Source organism: Lycium barbarum, chromosome 8 (genome assembly GCF_019175385.1).
Source record: "Lycium barbarum isolate Lr01 chromosome 8, ASM1917538v2, whole genome shotgun sequence".
Lineage (NCBI taxonomy): Eukaryota > Viridiplantae > Streptophyta > Magnoliopsida > Solanales > Solanaceae > Lycium > Lycium barbarum.
Genome location: NC_083344.1, coordinates 38,769,256 through 38,792,320, shown reverse-complemented (window position 1 = coordinate 38,792,320; position 23,065 = coordinate 38,769,256). Strand labels below are relative to the sequence as shown.

The 23,065-nt window shown below is 38.2% G+C and overlaps 1 protein-coding gene across 1 annotated transcript; it reads left to right on the top strand.

Moving 5' to 3' along the window:
• The first annotated feature begins 11,032 nt into the window (after positions 1-11,032).
• LOC132606126 (pumilio homolog 1-like) lies at positions 11,033-22,553 on the top strand. The gene is made up of 9 exons (XM_060319475.1): positions 11,033-11,743; positions 13,890-15,340; positions 15,425-15,566; positions 15,729-15,836; positions 18,549-18,761; positions 18,853-18,963; positions 19,519-19,713; positions 21,670-21,844; positions 22,144-22,553. The coding sequence occupies exons 1-9, from the start codon at positions 11,363-11,365 to the stop codon at positions 22,179-22,181; spliced, it is 2,814 nt and encodes a 937-aa protein (XP_060175458.1). The 5' UTR covers positions 11,033-11,362; the 3' UTR covers positions 22,182-22,553.
• The last annotated feature ends 512 nt before the right edge of the window (positions 22,554-23,065 follow it).

Genomic DNA, 23,065 nt, shown 5'->3' with positions numbered 1-23,065 from the left:
CCCCGGATTGATGACTTGTTTGATCAGCTGCAGGGTGCTAAATATTTTTCGAAGGTAGATCTGCGCTCAGGTTATCATCAGGTGCGAGTGCGGGAGTCAGATATCCCGAAGACTGCTTTCAGGACCCGGTACGGGCACTATGAGTTCCGAGTTATGTCTTTCGGGCTGACTAATGCTCCAGCGGTATTTATGGATCTGATGAATCGGGTATTTCGGCCTTTTCTGGACATGTTTGTTATTGTGTTTATTGATGACATTCTGATTTACTCACGATCAGCCGAGGAGCATTCAGATCATTTGAGGGTGGTGCTTGGTATTCTCCGTCAGCAGAAGTTATACGCTAAATTCTCCAAATGTGAATTCTGGTTGACTTCTGTGGCATTCTTGGGCCATATTGTCGGTGCAGACGGTATTCGGGTCGATACGCAGAAGATTGAGGCTGTACAGAATTGGCCCAGACCTACTACACCGACGGAGGAGCGCAGTTTTCTGGGGTTAGCTGGTTATTATCGCAGGTTTGTGGAGGATTTTTCTTCTATTGCAGCACCACTGACGAGGCTTACTCAGAAAGCAGCGAAATTCCAGTGGACAGATGCCTGCGAGCGCAGCTTTCAGATGCTGAAAGAGAGATTGGTTACAGCACCAGTTTTGGCTCTCCCAGAGGGATCCGACGGGTATGTTGTTTATTGTGACGCCTCTGGTATTGGGATAGGATGTGTACTGATGCAGCACGGTCAAGTCATAGCCTATGCTTCCCGGCAGCTCAGACCGCACGAGAAGAACTATCCCACTCATGATCTTGAGTTGGCCGAGGTAGTTCATGCTTTGAAGATTTGGCGGCATTATTTATATGGGATCCATGTTGATATTTATACGGACCATAAGAGTCTCCAGTATATTTTTAAGCAGAAGGAGCTAAATTTGCGGCAGCGGAGATGGCTTGAGTTACTAAAGGATTACGACGTTGATATTCTGTACCATCTGGGGAAAGCCAATGTGGTAGCTGATGCGCTTAGCCGCAAGTCCGTAGCCAGTCTGGCTGGTGTACCATCTGATAAGAGAGATTTGGTTCGTGATATTCATCAGCTGGCCAGCCTCGGAGTTCGTTTGGCGGATTCTGGAGATTCTGGGATTCTGTTCGTCCAGTTGCTGAATCATCTATTATTCAGGAGGTAAAGCAGCGCCAGTTTAAAGATTCTCTCCTGATTCAGTACAGAGATGTGGCCCTTAATAAAGCAAAGACTCAGTTTGAGATCTCGCCTGAACGAGTATTATTATATGACGGCAGATTCTGTGTACCGGACGTTGCGGGATTACGGCGGCAGATTATGGGCGAGGCCCATAATGCACGGTATTCTGTTCATCCTGGTTCCACTAAAATGTATCGGGATCTCAGGTGTTTGTATTGGTGGGACAGCATGAAGAAAGATATTGCTGAGTTTGTTAGTCAGTGCCCGAACTGCCAGCAAGTTAAGATCGAGCATCAGAAGCCCTGTGGATTATTACAGGAGATGGAAATTCCAGCCTGGAAATGGGAGATGATTAATATGGATTTCGTTGTTGGGTTACCGCGCACTCCACGCAGGTATGATTCTATTTGGGTTATTGTTGACAGGCTGACGAAATCAGCCCATTTCCTTCCGGTTCGGACTACTTATTCGGCTGAGGACTATGCCAGATTGTATATTAGAGAAATAGTCAGACTTCACGGAGTCCCTATATCTATTATTACTAACCGAGGTGCCCAGTTTACAGCTAATTTCTGGAGGTCATTTCAGGAGGGATTAGGGACTCGGGTGAGCCTTAGTACAGCTTTTCACCCTCAGTCCGACGGGCAGGCCGAGCGCACTATTCAGACGCTCGAAGATATGTTGCGGGCCTGCGTTATTGATTTCAGGGGCAGCTGGGATGATCATTTGCCGCTTATTGAGTTTGCCTATAATAACAGTTATCACTCCAGCATTCAGATGGCTCCGTACGAGGCCCTTTATGGCAGGAAATGCAGATCTTCTATTGGCTGGTTTGACGTGGGCGAGACTAAGCTGATTGGGCCAGATGTGATCCAGGAAGCTGTAGATAAGGTAAAGCTTATTCGAGAACGATTATTGGCTGCTCAGAGTCGACAGAAAGCTTATGTAGATAGACGACGTCGACCGTTAGGGTTCCAGATTGGCGACTGGGTGTTCCTGAAGGTGTCGCCCATGAAGGGTGTCATGAGATTCGGTATAAAGGGTAAGTTGAGCCCCCGGTACATTGGGCCGTATCAGATCGTTCGAAAGATAGGCGAGGTCGCCTACGAGCTAGACTTACCATCCGACTTGGAGGCCGTACACCCGGTGTTTCATGTGTCTATGTTGCGGAAATGTATTGGTGATCCTTCCAGGATATTCCCAGTTGATGACATTCAGGTGACGGAGCAGTTATCTTATGACGAGCAGCCTGTATCTATTCTGGATCGACAGGTGCGGAGACTACGCACTAAAGAAGTGCCCTCCGTCAAAGTCCTGTGGCGCAACAATAATCGGGAGGAGATGACTTGGGAGGCGGAGGACGAGATGAAAAGGAAATACCCTCACTTGTTCCCGACGTCCACAGGTAATCTAAACCTTTCAGTTTGTTATGTTGGTTGATAAAAATAATTTTGTATGCCACTAATAATAAAGAACTCCCCCGCCTTGGTCATAAGACTTTACAAGGTTAATTCAACATTCGGGGACGAATGTTCTTAAGGGGGGGAGAATGTTATGTTCCGTGTTTTCGTATAATTGGAAAGCGAGAAATAATCAAGACTTGTGTGTCATAAGGAAATAATTTGACTCTAGTGGATATGACTATGTTGGTTATGAAATCACTAATGTTAAGACATCGGGGAAGGCCGAGGGTAAATTTGGAATTTCGGAAATTAGTTTCGGGAATTACAAAACGGGACTTTTAATGAATTGGGCCAAGAATTGGACAACAAAAATTGAGGCCCAAGATTGTGGGGTGGCCGGCCATAATGGCATGGTCCAAGCCCATTTTAGCAAGTCATGTGCTAGGCACATGACTTTAATTGGATATATATCATCCTTAGCCTTAGAATGTTCAAGAAAAATCATCAAAACAAACAAAACAAATAAGAAAGCACCTCAAAATACCTCTCGGCCGAACCATAGAGAAGGGAAAGAAATTTTTTTTGCAAGCTTGATTCTAGCCTTAAAAATCTTAGTTTTCCCATATTTGTAAAGTACTCAAGACCCTCTTCAACGGGGTACAATTAGTTTGGCGAAAGGTGCGCGTTTGCGGCAAGTCGGAAATTTAAGAAAAGGTAAGAATTTTGCTATTCTTTTGTTATGGAATTTGTATGAATGTGATAAGGATTGAGAATAGACGAGAATTCCGTAACTTTGATGTGTGTGCAAAACCGTGGGTGTGTGTGTGTTGGGTGTTGTGGCCGTGACTTGAGTGGAGTAGAAGGCAATGTGAAATTGATTTGTTTAGTTGGTTTGTGGCGTCGTTGTGACCTTTATAACGTAAATGAATGATTAACGAATTGAAATGGCATTGGAAATGGTTGTGGAGTATTATGGGAAAGTGTATACCTTTTGTATAATTGTGTATATTGTTGTATAATTATGATGCTAAAGACTTTAAATGGGATTTATGGTTGATGTTAATGAATTTGAAGTGAAACGATGCAAGTTAGAATGTTCGTCGTGACTTTTGACGTTTGGGATGCAATATGGAAAGTAGCGAATTGTTTGAACTTATGTATATTGCTTGGAATATTATTGGGACGTGTTTGAATAATCTTGAATGAGTAAATGAATACAATAATGTGGACATAGATTTAGAATTGTGAAGTTTGAATGAAAAGTTGCCAACTTATATAGTAAGGAAGAACATTGAAGTTAGAATGGTTTGATTATGGTTTATGTTGTTTGATGATGTTTGGGTTGTTGTTGTTGATATATTTTGAGCCGAGCTAAGTCTCGGGGGTGTTAGATATATAGGGGAAATGCTGCCGAAATTTCGGTAGACAAAAATCCAGTTAATGGAAATTTTAAGCCTAAGAATCTCTAATTGGTAACTTTGACCATTTGCAGATTCTGGACGAAACGGGATTTGATTTTGGGGAAAGCATAAGACGTCTATAAGGTATGTAAAGCTTCCCACTTCTTCGTTTGGCATGTCTTAGTATGTTAGGTGAATATTGGAACCTCCGGAGCATTTCTGCTCCTCGAAACCCGATCTACAAAACGACTACTATTCATTCAATTCAATTGAAGCCTAAAGGCTCTGTTTTGGCTAGAATGCACTCAAATGTCCGAAACCTATCGAAATGTGATCGGGTCACTTTGAAATCATTATGTATGATCTTTAGCCTCTAAATGTTCGTAAATTATGTTCGTCACCTCAATTGACTCGAGGTGGGCCCGCTAACCCCGAGACGCCCTATTTGTCCTATCGGGCTCTCTTTTTGGATGAACTTCGATATGAGATCTTCGACTTTGAGACTTCCCTCTATGAATTATGTTTTGACTATTACGATATGTTAAGTTTTGTTTTGAGCCATACGTACCACTTTGGAAACATTTTGTGAAATAAACCTTCGTATCAGCTAAGTATTCGATTATTTTGGGTTATGAAATGACTTATGAAATCATTATGTTTTGAAAGGCTATTTTGAAATATGATTTGCATTTGTTTGCTCACGACTCCGCTCGTGCCTTACTATGACTTCGTTCACCGGTTCCCGGGCCGGTTATGATTCGTGCGCCCTATGATAATTCGGCCGTATGCTGTGTTACGGTTCCCGAGGCCTCGCCATAGGGCCGGGTTCCGTTTGGAGTTATGCTGTGATATGGCTAGTGATGCGATACGCTCACTTATGTTTGTGTTCGGGGATGTACGGAGATTCGAAACCTTCTGGTGTTATGCTGTGTGTGGCGCCAGCGTCGGAGTGGCGACCACATTCTTGAGCGTTTGCATGATTTCGTTTGCATTATGTATATGTATATGATTTGGTACGGATTTTGACATACTGATTGGTACTTCCCTTTGATATCCGGTTTGCTTTCAGTTTTGGCCCATATTTCTGTACTCCGTGCTTTACATACTCAGTACATATTTCGTACTGACCCCCTTTCTTCGGGGGGCTGCGTTTCATGCCCGCAGGTACAGATATTGGGGATCCTCCACTGTAGGCTTCACTCTCTGCTATTTCAGAGTGCTCCTTCTTGACTCGGAGTCCACTTTTGGTACAGACTTCTTTTGCTATGTATATATTCTGTACATTTGACTATTTGGGTACGGCGGGGCCCTGTCTCGCCATATGTCTTTGTTTTGAATTCGTAGAGGCCTGTAGTCATATATGTGGGGCGAGGGTCCTATGTATGTTTGTTTGATTTTGTTTTCTGGTCTTAGAGCGGTCAGTTTGTTATGATGGCCCTAAATGGCCCTTATGCTTATATTTGTACTTATGACCGGCGATGTCTATTCCGCCGCTCCGTTTGGATTCGATATGACATTTTGATTTGTGCGACCGCTTAAGACATATTTTGATATAACCTATGTTGATATGACTTTTGTGAAATTCTGAAATACGTTCGGATTTGGTAAATGAATATGTGATTTGGTCTGGGCACCCAGGTAGGGTGCCAGTCGCGGCCCACGGGGCTGGGTCGTGACAGTAATACCAGAAGGCTATTGGAGCCATGGTGTAAGTTACACTTTATAGAAAACTTCTACTTGTGTTGCCACTACTTGGGTGTATGTCGTTCCAATCTGCAAACATACCTAGCTATAAACTAAAACAATAAATAGCATGCAAATGAAATCTGATGCTCCCAACAATTAAATCTAGTGCTCCCAATAATTAAATCCTCATATAGTTAATTGCAAGTTACAGACAATTTCAAGTTGGGAAAAAACCTATAGATAGAAATTAGTAAAAAATGTGTCAGCATCTCAATTAGTGTGGTTTGTAATGCAGCTAAACTAAAATGGCGTTTGAGGCTTTACTACGACTTTCATGGCAGCTATTTCAGAGATCTCTTTTAATTTCTATAGTTCTAATGAAGAGACCAGTCATAATGTGAACACCAAGTAAATAATTGGTAAAATCCTAACACTTCAGTTTTATAGTTTAAGAAATTTTAAACAACTAAGAAAGTGATAGACTAAAAGCTTAAAATTTCTTTTTTCCCAAGCATAAGTAACTTTCAATAGAAAAATGTATATAACTCTTATGCACGAACCCTTGGGATACAATTAGCACTTAAAAAGTGTCTTGTGATGGAGGAAGAGCTCCAGCCCAATGAAGAATGTTTCCCAAGTCTTACATCTATTTGGAGGCCCAAAATAAAGTCCAAGATGAGGTGGAATGGGGCCTAAATCTGCCCCAAAAAGAAGAAAATACAGCAGCCCAAATCTGCCCCAAAACTAGTTTCTAGAATTTATATTTAAGAGTTGTTTTAATCTATATTGACTACATTGGACTAATTTGTGGAAACCTTCTATACCCCTAGGGAATATCATTCCCATTTTAGTTTTGTCTTTGACCAGCCCCCTTCTTTACTACTATATAAAGGGTGCTTTGTTCCCCAATTGTAACTTACATTTTGAATAATATTATACTGAGAGTTCTTTTGAACCTTTGTGGCATTGCTTTGAGATTTATCTTTCAACCTAACTAGTTCATAGTTCATGGTAGTAAGATAAATTCTTCTTGAGATATCTTTGATTTCTTTTGGGTAGTCTTTTGATGATGATTAGTTTTAAATACTAATTATTGTCTTAAGTTACTCACAGAGCGCTTTAGATCTTATCTATTATTTTGATTCGTTATCTCAAGTAAATGCATTACATTTCTTCTTATAAATCTGTATGTTGTTACTTGGATCTGGTCAATACTTTAGAACTTACGTTCTTGAAAATTCTTGGATTGGTCCTTCGAATTTCCCATATCTTTATTTTCTAGTTTTCATATTCTTTTGTATTTTTGCTTCCGCACTTCTAGTATTTAATTCTAAATTTGGGATCCCTAACCTCGCTGTTATCAAACTCTTTATCTGTATTTTGTAATTGTCCCTCTTGTGACCAAGCTACAACTTCACCATTGAGTTCTGCTATATGTTCTTGAGATTGAGTTGTTTCTTTTAATGCTTCAGTTACTCGAATATGCTCATGAATATCCTCATGTGGCTGTTGTATGCCTGGATCCAAAGTGTGTTTATCCCTTTCTGCATCTGCCTCCAAATTAGGTGATATATCTTCAACATCTGCTTTCTCTACAGTATCACCACCTGGTGAATTGATGTGCCCTATTAGTATCTTACCTATCAACTTTATAGTTTTCCCATCTTTTAAGTTTATCTTTGACAAAATTCCATGCCTTCGAAGACCTGATGATTTTTCTGTTGTTATTATGATGCCCCTGATATGGTCTTCTCTGTTTTCCTCCATCCTTAGAAGATGTGCTTGTTGTTGTTTTCTTTTATTTCCATCATCCTTAGGATGAGTAATTTATTGATTTCCTTGATTTCCTGGATCTTTAGACTAAGCAAGTTGTTGTTTCCCTTGAGCATTTGAATTCTGGCAATCCACAACCTTTCCACTGGATGTTACTTTCTGAGTTACAACCTTCTCATTCACTGTTCCGTCATCCTTTTCTTCCTCATCTTTTGGCAATAGTTTTAGATGTAGTAAATGACATTACACTTCATTATGTGTAACACCTCGTGCCTTCTGGCTATGGTTTGACTTGTAAGGTAGGGATATAAAGGAACCAAGATGGAAAGTGTAGGAAGTGTTTTGAAACCTATAAAAGGTATAAGGATAGTCTTTGGGAAAATTAAAGTTGGAAGCTACACTACGGACCATGTTTTCAAGTGAGCTTTCACAAGGCCTCACTTCAAGAGAACATAACCCCCTTATTAGTTGGGAATTTGGGAAAACTTCTTGATAAAAGTTGTAGCCCTTTGAAATACCTTTTCATCCATATAAGGAACGGGCCAAACGGATCTCTGTGACAAAAAGTTATGCACATTTTACTAAAGGCAGGACAGCAGGCACGACACCTATACGTCGCATAGGTGGCACATGCCAAGTCCCATTCTGAAATGTTTTTGTTCTTGTGCGGCACCCATGTGACGCGTGGTCGTACTTTTCCAGATTTGGTATTTTATAAGTATCCAAGGTCTGGGTTTGTTTCCCCAAGTCTGAAAACCATTCTAGAGAGAGCTAAAATTCGTCTAAGGCATCAAGAACCCTCCAAGGTGAGTTTAATGGTGTTTTTAAGTTGATTCCAATTCTCCAATACTCTTACTAACAAGATTAAACCTTGAGAATTCATCGATTCTTGCTTGAGTCTTCATCTTAGACAAGAAACCCTAGAATTCGAAATTTAAGATTTGGATATCAAAAGGTAAGGCCTTCATCCTACACTCGAATATAATTATGTATTTAGTATTTAGAGGCTATAAGTTCTTGAATAATAGTTGGTGAATATGGTAGAGAATCATGAATGATTATATGGATAGAATGTTTGGTTAAGGGTTGTTGTTGATCTCATAGGTGATGGTATTTATATTTATATGAGGGTGTAGTATCATCTAATAGCAAGAGGATAGGTTGTTGGATGAAGAAACACCATTGATGAAGGTTATGGAGCTTCATGTCCACTAGGTATTTGATAAAATGCTTAGATGACCAAACCATGAATGTTCTTACTAATATTGGTTCCCTTTGACGTATATTGTTGTAGATTAAAGCCGAAAGGGTAACCGAACATAGTAGTATGCCTAAAGGATGAAATTGAGGTATGTAAGGCTAACACTCTACGTGTAAGAATATTATTGATCTTCCCCATGCCATGTTCATTACTACGACTTGCTTCAGATATTGAGTTATACTATAGTCTTATGAAAATCTTCAGAACTTCTATTCTTTAAACAATATAGTTTCGTAGTTCGTTCATGTATGTTATTCCGAACAACATGAACTCAGTATGTAATCAGTGTATACTCATGTTTGACATTCCATGAGTCTAAGTGTTGAAAACCCAGAATGCTTATGAACAGTTAATACTCTAAATTCTATGAACTACCCATAATTCTATGTCTCAGAATAGTGATGCTAGTATTCCATGTTATGAATTACAGAATGTTTCTCAAATCAATGATATAAATTATTAAATTATAAACACATGCATTTGGGCCTGAGGTCACATTTTATGTATACATATACTTGGGCTCGAGCCACAGAATTTTGTACTTATAATTGGGCCAGAGGCCACAGTCTATAAATTCAGGTAAACAGGTGTACTCCCTCATATTTAGAAAAGGGAAACTTATGGTTATGACTTTTAAGTTTCAGTTCAGTTATCCTTATGTTTCAGTTTCAGTATTTAGTTATGTATTATGTTATTTATTTGGGCTGCTCCTTTTACCGACCACCCCACAACTATTTTATTCTTTCAGTTGGCTTTACATATAATATAATTCAAATGTACTTACGTCCCTTTTTGCCTGGAGCCTGCATTTCACATTGCAGGTGTTGATTTATAGGACGACAGATCTGTTCGTTTGGACCTCCTACATATCACCGGCTTGGTGAGCCCCAATCTCTTTCGGGCGTTGCTTTTATTTTCTTTTAGTCAGTTATGTTAGATAGTCAGGTATGCTGGGGGCCTTGTCCCGGTAAACAGTCAGTATTTCAGTATTCTTTGGAGGCTTCATAGACTAGAGTATCAGTTAGTCAATATTTTAAGATATTGTGTTAGTTGTGTTAGCTACATCTTTATATTCTCAGACTTATCTCAGTATTTCATAATTATGATATTCAGTCATACTCTTCAGTAGTTCAGCTTTAAGTCCATTCCGCACAATTATATTTTCAGCAGTTTAATCAGTCATGATTGGTTCGCTCGGCCCATCAGTTCAGGCACCAAGTGCTGTGTTACACCCTAACCATTTTCGGGGCTCGACATTATGCCCCTGCAATTTACATCTTCTACAATATTTGGGCATGTAATCGTATGGGATTTTGATCCATTTTGCTTTTACCTCTCCTGATCCCTTCATTCTCAGGCCTATATTGATCCTTTTCGGAAATTCACCAAGTCCTCTTCAACCTTGACCCCAATACAACTTGGTATAGGTTAATTTTTTGTCGCCATTTCAACTTGTGATTGTTTACCTACTGCCGCAGCCACTAAAAAAATGGATTCTTTGACAATAATTTGGCGACAGGAATGGAAACAAAAGCCATGCAATGGCTATTGATGTTTCTTCATCCTGATCAAATAAAGGATCCCACTTCAATGTTCTCATCTAATACGACCAACCTTGATGCTAATATAGAAAGCAGGTTTCGACAATAGATTCACATAATCTTCCAATAACGTAAGTCGAATCAGAACGTACCTATTGCGCAATAATTCAATATTGTATTCACCTTTAAGTTCACATTGAAGGGGAATTAATTTGTGTAGTTCCTTAATGTCGGGCCAGCCATACGAGAATTTGCCAATTACGGCAAATTGCAGACTTTTACGAGCGATCATACTGTTGATTTTTTCCTTGTTCCAAATTATCATAGATTCTGCATGCAGATACGTAACTGGTTTCAATGGAATAGGTGGTATGAGAGTCGTGCTTGATGGTGAATGTTTACGCTAACATAAGTTGGTTCAGTTGTGGGTTATGGAATTGGCGGAACAAACCCCGTCGGAGGCTGTCCGCCGGCCACACTGGCCATCAGAGTTGACAATATGGGTAGGGTTGGTAGGGCTATTGTAGAGAACATTTTTTATCGGCAAAAAAAAATCGTTCGAGCAATTCTTGGCCGTGTCCAAACCTTAATTTTGAGCTTACCCTAGCCGTCTTATTTTCATATTCATGAAATAAATCTTCACTTGCCAGAAAAAATATATGTTATCTATGCATGCCGCTAAAAAATCTTATCTAATAAAACAAATAATGTGAAATCAGAAATATCCAAACACCGACCAAAAATCCAGTTTTAAATATTTCTAAAATAAAACCCTAAAACGGTAGCCCACTGTAAGAAGAAAAACTCCGAATCTGAGCCGTCCACCTCTTCATCCAACGGTGCGTACCATCACAGTCCTCGTACTTATCACTCCCCGTTTTCTTCCTTCAGTGTTCAGTGCACTAACAAACACTCTCTAAAACCCCGTCTTCAGTGATGACCTTTTTCCATCTGATCAACTTAAATTGATGTTCTGCCCGTCCGAAACTAGCTTAAATATTTAAACTATTACAAGTTCTGGACATAAAATTTAATTTAAGTAGATCGATATTTTTGGGCTACATTTGGAGTTTTGGAGGTGTAATTTTATGTCAATGTTGTATATGCAATGATTAGTAATAATTATTCAAAAATGATATCGGAATCAATGGTAGGAGGAAGCAACGATTATAGAAGGCAGAATGATGGAGAGAGAGGGCATACCATGTTCCGAAGTGATTCTGCTCCGCCGACTGTTGAAGGTGTTTCAGAAGAGGAATTAAGGAGTGATCCAGCCTACATTGCTTACTACCGCTCCAATGTGAACCTTAACCCTCGCCTTCCGCCACCTCTTCTCTCCAAAGATGTCTGCCGCTTTGCCCACCGTCTGCCATTAGGAGATACCAGAAAATTAGATGACAAGAACGAATGGCGCGGAGGAGATGGACTTATTGGATTACGTGGCCTCGGATTAGGAAGCCACCAGAAAAGCGTGGCTGAGATGATTCAGGTGCAACATAAATGGAAAATACAATAACATATGTTTGAATGTATTGGTGTCTAAACAATGTCTGTTGGTATCTGTTATATAATTTGTTGTGCCTGTTTAGTAGATTTTGAAACATTATTCCTGTTTATAGAGGTTGTTGAATGCTTTACGTTAGTATCGCTTTCTGCATCTCAAACATTGTAATAACATGCTTATTATGTTTGAAAGGTTGTAGCTGTCTGCATTTTTGGATATGTAGCATTACTGTGTGTATTCATGTGTTGGTTTGATTTTCCTCGTCGGAATTGTGACTTCTTTAACTAGATGTCATAATTGTTTTTCTTGATTGTCAAAGTGTGTTAATTAGTATTTTATAACGTGTGAAGTTTTTCCACCAGTGCGTTTTGGCTACCTTGGACACAAAAGGAAAAAAAAGGAGGTATACATAGTTAAAACGTACACTCTTGGATTTTATCAGCTTAAAAGCTAGTTGTCCGAGGATCAAGCTCGTGTCTGTTAATTGTTGTTGTGAATTGGCTATAGTGTAGACTTGTCGTTTCTGAAATCTTTTGAATTGACTTTCTAATTTCTTATGTCGGCTTGATTTCCTGTTATTGAGTCTCTATAGTTCTCATTTCTTACAACCAAGTGGCGGATTCAGGATTTTCATTAAGGGGGTTCGAAAAATAAATATGTAGTGTCTGGGATTTGAACTTGGATCCCCAAGGTGAATTTTGAACCCCCTTAATCACTGAGACTACCTCTAGCCTTGTGTTTAGGGGATTCAAAATCTATATATGTACATAAAAAAAAAAAAAATTACCTTATATATACAGTGTAATTTTTCACCAAGGGGGGTCGGGTAAACACCCTCAACCCCTCCTAGATCCGCCTTTGCTAACAACAATTTTCCTTTATTGAGTTGGAGCCTCACATTTGTAGTCTAGGGTATCTTGGGACTCTTTCAGGCTAGTTTTGTTGGTGAGATATTCACAGTAAATTATTTTTCTTGATCTCGAGGATATTGGTCAAAAGGGCTTCTGCAATTGTGTAATCCTTTCTGTAGTGCCTTTGTACATTTTGTCGGCTTCATAATTTAAACCTGTCCTAGTATTTAATTACTCCAGCTTTTTCAACTGGACAGCATGTACTTGGGTATAGCAGTCAATGCCATGTTATTAAAAGCGAAAAGGGCAAAAAAAGCTCTAAGGTCAGCTGGGGTTTTAAGCACAAAGCGCAAATAAAGTGTGGGGTTTAATGAATACAAATATAGATATGTTTAGTCCAAGACTACTAATAATAAGCATGAACAACAAATATATGGACAAAGAAATTATAAAAACATTACGATAAAGTGAATTATCAATTATCTAGTGTCACCTCGTCAAGAGAGGCTCATTGTCAAGGAAAAGTATGTCTTAGAGCCTTGTTGATGACACTGAAGAGCAAATAAAGTGAGGCGAAGCGCTCAACATGTTTTGAGCCTCGCTTCAGGGCTTAAGCGCGCCTTTGACAACACTGGTCAATGCATCATCATATTTTTTAGGATGGGGATGTTGTGTGTCAGACACGTGTTTTGAATAGAGTCAAACACCTTCGCTTGTTCTATTTCCTGTTTCCTAATAGACAAATGGCTCCTCATACCAATACCAATAAATGTCTTTTTTCGTTTTTTCACCGGTACTGCTTAATGTCATGGTACACCTGTAAAAGATTGTTTAATCATCGCATAGCGTCGCAAAAAAAAAAAAAGTTGATCAAAAAAAGATTGTTTTATCACTTATTTTGGTGACTATGGTCTGAGTTTGTTATTGACAATTCATGTCATTGTTAGTGATGTTTTGATGTACCTTGAGAAACCTGGAATTACTTTGAATCATTACTCATTAGTAATTGCTACCAAGAGAGACTTGCATTCTTTGATCAATAATATATGTAATCCGATCATATCTTATATCTTTGTAGAGCAATTTGTAAAGGTCTATAATTTTCTTACTGAGCAATGCAATTTATCTAGTTTTTACGATTGTTTTTTTAGTGTGCTTGCAAGTTTTTTTGTTATTCTTCGTCTATTCAGCTTGTTGCTACACGAGTTCCTTTTTCTTTCTGCTAATTTTCATCTAAAGGGCTGTGGGTATATTGTTCTGAGACTTCTTTGGAAATGTAGGATGGTGTGAATCACACAACATCTACTTCGAGGCAGTCATCTCGGCCAGCTAGCCGTGCATTTGATGATGTGGTTGATCCTTCTGAGTCCCAATTTGCTCATCTTCATCACGAGTTGGCATCTTTGGATGCATTACATTCTCAGGAAAAGATTCAAGGCACATCTGCACTCCAAAAAGTCAACACATCAGGCTCTCAATCTTATGCTTCTGCTTTGGGTGCATCATTGTCACAAAGTACCACCTCTGACCCTCAGCTTGTAGCTAGACCTAGTCCTCGTATTCCTTCTGCTGGAGGAGGGAGGATAAGCTCACTAGACAAAAGAAACCTAGATGTCCCTAACGCATCAGAAAACATTTCATCTAATATGGGGGAGCATGCTGATCTGGTAACTGCATTTTCTGGCATGGGTCTGTCAGTGAATGGTATGGGAGATGAACGAAAATTTCAAAACGCTCAAACTCATAATGAGATTGACTATCATCAGAACCTCTTTCATTTGCAGAAGGATCAAAATCCTATGAAGCAGCATTCCTATTCGAACAAGTCTGAATCAGTTCAGTTTCATAGATCTGCATGTTCCTCTGCCCCTTCATACTTGAAAGGGCTTTCTACCCCAACTCTCAGTAGTGGAGGAAGTTCACCATCTCAATATCCAACTGTTGATAGTCCTAATTCAATGTTTTCTCCATATGTTTTAGGAGGTTATGGTATGAACCCTTCATCACCACCGATGTCGGAAAACCAACTTGGTGGTGGTAATTTTCCTTCAGTTTTTGAAAATATTGCTGCTGGGGCAGCAATGAGTGCCTGTGGAATTGATCCTAGAGCAATTGGAGGAGGCCTGAATTTGGGTCCTAATCTGTTGGCTGTCGCTGCTGAATTACAGAACATTAATAGACTTGGTAATCAAACCTCGGGTGGTTCGCTGCAATTGCGTCAGATGGATCCCATGCACCTTCAATACTTGAGATCAACCGAGTATCTTGCTGCTCAGCTATCAGCTGTCAATGATCCAACTGTTAACAGGGAATCTCTAGGCAATTCCTACATGGATTTGCTTGAGCTTCAGAAAGCATATATTGGGGAGCTGCTTGTGTCTCAAAAATCACAGTATGGTTTTCCTTGTCTTGGAAAATCTGGTGGCTTCAATAATGGTTTCTATGGTAATCTAGCTCTTGGTGTTAAAATGTCGTATCCTGGAAGTCCTTTGGCTGGTGCAGCACTTCAGAATCTCCCCTTTGGGCCTGGTAGTCCAGTGAGATATGGGGAACCGAACATACATTTTCCTTTAGGAATGAGGAACTTATCTGGTGTAATGGGAGCTTGGCATTCTGCCTCTGGTTCTAACTCGGGAGAAAGGTTTGCTTCTTCATTATTAGATGAGTTTAAGAGCAACAAAAGCAAGTGTTTTGAGTTGTCGGAGATTGAAGGCCATGTTGTGGAGTTCAGGTAAACTTTACTCTTATACTTTTTCTTCCATTTCACCTGGACTTTTATAAGTTTATAAGTTGATCGAATGTCTTCTGTTATCAGCGCGGACCAGTACGGAAGCAGGTTCATTCAACAGAAATTGGAGACTGCTACCACAGAGGAGAAGAACATGGTCTTCTGTGAGATTATGCCACAAGCTCTCTCATTGATGACTGATGTGTTCGGTAATTATGTGATCCAAAAGGTATGATGTCTTTTTCGCTAGCATTTTTGGATGTTCTTGTTAGCCTAAGTCAATATTTGGCGTATCTTGTTGTTCACTTTGTGAGCGAAATGCTCTGAATCATAAGGAATCAGAAACATGATCTTATTTGTTCTCTTTTTTCTTTCTTTTTCACTTTTTCAGTTTTTTGAACATGGAAGTGCATCGCAGATTAGAGAACTAGCTGACCAGCTCAATGGGCATGTACTAACACTTTCTCTTCAAATGTATGGTTGCCGAGTGATCCAGAAGGTATTAATTGTGTTTGTAATTTATCTGTTCATAATTAAACATTACCAGTTTCCAATTTATTTATTTATTTTTTATCTGTTCATAAATTGATCGCCATACCATCTTTCGTGCTCTCTTTTATAATCTGGATTTGTTACATTTTCTAATTCACTATAATGTATGATGTGTAGTGTCATTCAGGATGATATTTATCTCATGTTCCTTATATGTCCTTTTAAAAGCCTGTTTGCCAAGCTGCCAAAACTGCTTATGTTTAGAAGCGCTTTTGTCAAAATAACTTTTCAGAGAAGTACTTTTGGAGAGTTGCAATTTTGCGTAAGGTAGAGGTAAGGTCTGCGTACACTCTACCCTCCCCAGACCTCACTTTGTGGGATTTCACTGGGTATGTTGTTGTTGTTGTAGTTTGTGTTTGGCCAATTCGTTTGAGAAGTACTTTGTCAATATTTGATAACCAAATTGTGTTTGACCAATCTTTTCACAAAGTGCTTGAGTGTCAAATAACGAAAGAACTAGTATCAAGGTCATATTACAATTAGTATTATGTAAACATAGAAATAAATTTTAAATATTCATTATGGAAAACTTAATTAAATTTTCTATTTTATACTTAAAAATTAAATGAAGGTACGACAACGCAAGAACACATGCTCTTTCATATGTGTAAATACGCCCTAGACAAAATTGCGGCAAAAGTAGAAACTGGAGATGATTTAACTGATATACTGCAAAAGAAGAAAAGAAATCATACCTCGTGAAAATTGTTTGATTTTGGCGATTAGCTTTGTTATTTCAAAGAGGAGAAGAAGAGGAAGAAGAGAATAAACAGTAGAAAAGGAAAAGAAAAAGGGTGTCTTATTTATAGCTGGATTGATGAGGAGGACAAGGATAAGGAATGATAGAAACAAAAAAAAGGAAAAGGAAAAGGTTATTAAATTAAAAGGATAGTTTAGTAAATATAAATTTACAGTGAGAATATTTTTCCTTCTGCCTTTGTTATTTCAAAGAAGAAGAGGAGAGGAAAAAGAGAAGAAACGGTAGAAACAAAAAAGAAAAAGGAAATCGTATTTATAGTTCAGAGACTATCCCAAAAAGGACGAGGAGAAGGATGAGGAATGGTAGCAACACAAAAGGAAAAGGTTAAATTAATAAGGGATATTTTGGTAAATATAAATTTATGGTAAGACTATTTGTCTTCAAAAAATTAATTTTCTTCGTCTGCCTTTGTTATTTCAAAGAGGAAGAAGAGAAGAAACGACAGAAGAGAAAAAGAATAAGGAGATTGTATTTATAGTTGAGAGACTATTCCAAAGAGAATGAGAAGGAGAAGGATACGAAATGGAGAAACAAAAAAGGAAAAGAAGAAGGTTAAAGTAATAAGGGATAGTTTGGTAAATATAAATTTATAGTAAGAACGTTTTTGTCTTGAGAAAATTAAATTTCTGCTTCCGCGTCTTGGCAGAAGGCAGAAATGTAGCTTCCTCCACAAAAGCAAAAACCTTTTCTACTGCTGCTCAAAAGCATTTCTCCGTTTTGGCCCAACACCTCAAATCTCAAAAAAGTGCTTTTTTTGGGGAAAAACAAAGGAGAGCACTTTTAGCCTCCCAAAAAACCTGGCAAACAGGCTATTCGTTTTGTTTTCTCCTGGCTTATGTGTGGTAATTTAGCAAGTAATGTCAGTTGAGAACTTGAAATCACAAACTGATGTAGTTAAATTAGGCCTTCCTTTCGAAACTCCAGTCATTTGACAAATTGAAAGGCTTTGCTGCTGTTGTTTCAATTTCCCATCACTAGTTTCTGATTTTTCTTTTAATGTTTGTCTTTTCCCTTCTCTGCATATTTCTTTCCCTTCTTCCTTGTCTTTAAAAATGTTGTATTTTTGCGATGGAAACCTGCTAGAGGATTACCATAGCTATTACTGGAAAAATAGTTTTAATTCGTTTTGGAGAGAATTATGTCACTGTATTGGCTACGTATTGCTAGAGCAGTGGAAAAAGTTGACATCCTTGCAACTTGGCTATTCTCGTGGCATGTAAAGCGGAATCTCATTTCTTTATAAGCTGAATTACTGGGGCTATCCTATCCTATCATCCTATGGTAGATTGTCTCCCCTGGAAGCTACATTAGCTGCTTCTTGTCCTTGTTAAAAATGGGTATCCTATGTGATAAGGAACTGAACGTCCAAAATATTTCTTGTTTCCTATGATCGGACTGTTATGACATAACAACTTTCTTTCTCAAATAATACGCAAAGTTCTTGTCTTAGTATGCCAAAATTCACTTTACCAAGAAAATGGAAACCATCTAAGCTGATTTTTGTATTTAGTTAATGGCATACCCTTTGTAAGTTTGGAAAGTTGATACCATCTTGGTCTAATACGAACGGAATGGTTTTGAATTGTTATATGAAACTGTTGCCTGCTACAATATTGACTTTTAGGGTTCACTGGTATCCAAAGGCTTCCGATAGGGTGGCCTCGTTTCCTGTCTCTAATTGCATTGCGCTAGAACTACTGATGCTGTATTTATGGATTTATTGATTGGGCTTAGGTCTTGAATTCTGTACTTGGTGTCTCACCGAATGGAAATTGGCATATTTATAATCCAATGTACACAGCTTCTATGCATCATACTGTTATAAGGATTTCTTCTATGGCACTTCAGTGCTAAATATTTGAGGTTCTCTCTTTTCTTATGCCCTCTTGAATATGTCAGGCCGTAGAGGTGGTAGATCTGGATCAGCAAACCAAAATGGTAAGAGAGCTTGATGGTCATACTATGCGCTGTGTTAGAGATCAGAATGGGAATCATGTTATCCAGAAGTGTATCGAATGCATTCCAGAGGATGCCATCCAGTTTATCGTTTCCACATTTTATGATCAAGTTGTGACATTGTCCACCCATCCATATGGATGTCGGGTGATACAGGTCAAAACTGAATTGCTTGTAAACTTTTGTTTTTCTTCGGTGTTCTGTGTCCACGGGATGATTTTTATTTCAATTTACTTTCTCATGACAGAGAGTCTTGGAACATTGCCATAATCCTGAAACACAGAACATTGTGATGAAGGAGATTTTGCAATCTATTTGCATGCTGGCGCAAGATCAATATGGGAATTATGTTGTTCAGGTCTGCTGCATATCTCAACTTCCATAGCTCATTACCAATGTGATGTTTCAAGATTGCTAATTTACCAGAAGATGTGAACTAGTCTATTAAAGCTTAAAAAACCATCACTTCTTTTCCATGCTGGTTTCTTTTTTTTTTGGAAAAAGATTGGTACATCAACTTTTTGGGGTTTAATTTATTCATCTGTTAGATAGTGCATTGTGGGGAAGGCCTTTTCTGAAATACCACCAGTCTTTATATTTAAGGACTTTTCATTTGTCTCTCATTGAGCCAAATAAATGAAAATTGATGCTAACTCTTGTTTAAATTCCATGTTGACTGGTGTACAATTTTTATTTGTAAAGTTTATGCATTCTCATTATTGGCAGATCTTAGCAGTTTCTATTTGCCATACTAGAATGCATTCTCATGTCTCAATGTTGTACAGTTGATAAGAATTGGACCGAGGTCATTGGCTTTCCCATTTTGGGGGGTTGGGTAGAGGGATTTATTCTGTCATAATGTCTTTGCTTAGATGTTCGACTACTCCCCTAGTACTGATATGTTTTGTAACAGCATGTATTGGAACATGGAAAGCCAGAGGAGCGCACTTCTATAATTAATAAGCTGACGGGGCAGATAGTTCAGATGAGCCAGCAGAAATTTGCCTCAAATGTTGTAGAGAAGTGTTTAACCTTTGGAACTCCTGAAGAACGCCAAACCTTGGTGGATGAGATCCTTGGCTCCGAAGATGAAAATGGTCCTCTTCAGGTTTGTTAGTTTTCAGATGCTTCTTTCACTAGTGGTATGCTCAAGCTTACTTAAGTGTTCTCTGTACTTTTGGCTGTCTAATATAAACCACATCAACTCAGATGTAATTGATTTGCTTTGGTGGCCTTGAGCTTTAGTGTAGATGGTTTTCTGAGAATAAATACTCCTTGTTCACAAGCATTCGGCCTAATGCGCAGTTCGGGCTTTTCCAATGGGGTGGGGGAGGGTTGTCCTTCTTCTTGTGCTAATTAACATGATTGAGTAAGCTTTTTGAACCCTCTGGGATGCATTTCTTTCAGTTTGTTGGTTTGCTAAGAGTACTTCAAATTGAAAATACTACGGGCTCCTTTTAGAGCATGGCTGTGGGTGATCCTAGCTACTAAAGATAGAGCATATCTGAAGTGGTAGCAAAAGGAGATCTTTGAGCTCTTTATTTCATTATTTAGTTAAAAGACTTTCTTTTCATTTGTATCTGCGTGGGAGAAAAAATAGCGGTAATTATACAGATAGACGGACAGCCGTAACATAACATTGAGAAAAATGTAAAACAGAAAATATAGAAATCAATTGTTGACTTTTAAACAAAGAAACAAAATACTAAGTTCACGTCTAACATAAGTAAACAAATTATGGAAATGATTCATATAAAAGTATAAGATGCTAATAGAATAGGTATGGTTGGACCACGAAACTTTTTGTATCTATCTTATTGAATAATCTGTTAATATCTTTATTATTTTAGAATCTACTTTTGGTTGGTGGAATAAGAGTCAATAATTTCGGGATAGAATACAACAACAACAACATACCCAGTGTATTCCCACATGGTGGGGTCCGGGGAGGGTAGTGTGTACGCAGATCTTACCCCTACCTTGGGAGGTACGAAGGTTGTTTCTGAAAGACCCCCGGCTCAAGAAAAGGTGCCAAGACAACAATAATAATAGGCAGTAATAGCAAAATTTCGGGATAGAATATGTGATTATTTTATCCCATGTTTTGCTGAACTTTTGATTCCGGGTTTAGCAATCCCGGAATTAGTCACACCACAATTGTGGTATTATTTACCTAATCCCGGAATTAGTCACACCACAATTGTGGTATTATTTACCACTCAATGTGTGATAAGAATCCCGGGATTACTAGTCACGGGATAAAACACCAAAATGGCAACGATGTTCTTCATCAAAGCTAATCTCCCAAAGTTCTTTAAAAAAGTCAAGGTTAAAATTGGAAATAATACCTTATCCAATTTCTTTATGGTAAAACGAAACAAATGCTTTATATACCGTATATTCCGTTTTCAGTCCAATGAACCAAACATCTACCATATATCAACTAAATAATCCCGTCATTCTTTAATTTACGTATTATAATCCCGGTATAACTTGTTCACCAACCAACGACCCTTAAATGAACAAAGGAAAAGAAAACTGTTCGAAGTGGCAAGATGGAGGATAGCTACTTTGTAAACCACATTTCTTCCATCAACTATGGTTATGGTGGAGATTTCATATGTTATCACTTTATGCCTGTTTTTCTTTCTTACCTTATGTATTTAAAATTTTATTTCAGAACTCATCATGCATACTTCTTGGACATGGATAGTCGATTTCCTTATGTTTTATGGCAGTTACTATTTGTGGAGTCAAATAACTTCTTCTGTTCAATTATGATTTCTTTAAAAACATTTTTATATTATGTTTAATTACAAAAATTGTTTTTTATAATACTTTGTGTATAGTTTCTAAGTATGTGATATTTATATTAAGAAGTAGGAACTGATGTCTAGATTCATGCTGAAAATTGCGTACTTTCACCTTGTACTCCAAACCCTATCAATTTTGTTTATGTGATGGAGAGGCTATTTGTGAGCAATTGTCTTTTAACTTCAGGCAGTAGGAAAACTATCTTGCTGGTGTTCATAGGGAGCTTGTGTATTTATGATTTGATGTGCAGGTGATGATGAAAGATCAGTTTGCAAACTATGTAGTACAGAAAGTGCTGGAGACGTGTGATGACCAGCAACTTGAACTAATTCTCAACCGAATTAAGATTCATCTAAATGCTCTGAAGAAATATACCTATGGAAAACACATAGTTGCCCGTGTAGAGAAACTAGTCGCTGCTGGAGGTATTCTTTCTTTTGCCTCCACTCTTCCTAGCTTACGATAACTCATGTCTTTACCCGTCTGTTAAGACTGACATCTCATTTTATGTTCACGATGGGTTATCAATATTTCTTCCCTAGTTTACTCAATTTCTTCTCTAATTTTTGTTTTGCTATACTCTAGTTTTGTACTTGATTAAGCTGCCTTCCCCACTGCCCACCGTCAATTTTGGAACTTTGCACCTAATATTGGATTTGTTTATGACTGAATTGCAATAAATAAGTGGAAGTGCATTTCTAACTAGGTGTTGCATGTTTTGCAGAGAGGAGGATCAGCTTTCTGGCTTCGTATTCTGCTTAGATGGCATAGGAGGGAAACTGTACAGCTAACTGAGGCTAGGTTGAGTGTCCTTGTCTTTGTTCTGTTGTCTTAGATTTGGCTCTACCTGTTACCATGGAGCATGTTAAAAAAATAAAAATGTTTGTAATACTTGAGTTGTACATTATTAGTTTGAGGTATACCTAGAGTTGGGTTAGCCATTAGGTGAGGCCTAGATGGTAAACATACCTGAGATAAAAGTAACTGTACAAGGGTGTAAAAAGTAAACTGTAGAGGTCTGTTCGTGACTGTTGCCATGTGCAGAGCACGTGTTTTTTAGGTTAACATCATGTCTTCCAAATGTATGGGTAATTAATTATTTTCCTTTAAATAAAAGAAACCTTTTCTTCTAAACTGTTCACTGCACCAGATTTTCCTTTAATCATGGTAATAGAATGCAAGTTTCTACATGGCCTTTTCATCTCCAATTTCCTTTTTTGGCAAGTCAATTTTTCTTTTTAAGAATTCAATGAGCATTTTTTGTAGGGAAAATGGTCAAATTTGCCCGTATGTGAAAAGGATCGATTGTATCCTCTGGTATACTATATGTACAAAAATACCATTTTTTCTATTATATATAAGTGTCTTAAGAGGACTAACAGAGCATTCAATATTTATACCAGAAGCTATATAAATTGTACACTTTAATACAGCAATGAATATTTGTATCAAAAGTTGTATAAATTGTACACTTTAACCAATTACTTTTTTGTTCCATGTGGACATATGTCATAGTATCGAATATTTATCTCTTCTCATGTATACACGTATGCACTTCAATTTTAATTTTTGGACACATTTATTTTTTCCGTGCACTTTTATTTGTTCACTTTTGACTTTTCATGTTCTTTAGGAATTAATAAATG

Excerpts from the sequence above, each read along its gene's own strand:
- LOC132606126 (XM_060319475.1), top strand. The coding sequence starts at position 11,363 with ATGATTAGTAATAATTATTCAAAAATGATATCGGAATCAATGGTAGGA. Across the intron at positions 15,837-18,548 it reads GTTGCCGAGTGATCCAGAAG|GCCGTAGAGGTGGTAGATCT; the intron begins GTATTAATTGTG and ends TGAATATGTCAG. Across the intron at positions 19,714-21,669 it reads ATGAAAATGGTCCTCTTCAG|GTGATGATGAAAGATCAGTT; the intron begins GTTTGTTAGTTT and ends TTTGATGTGCAG.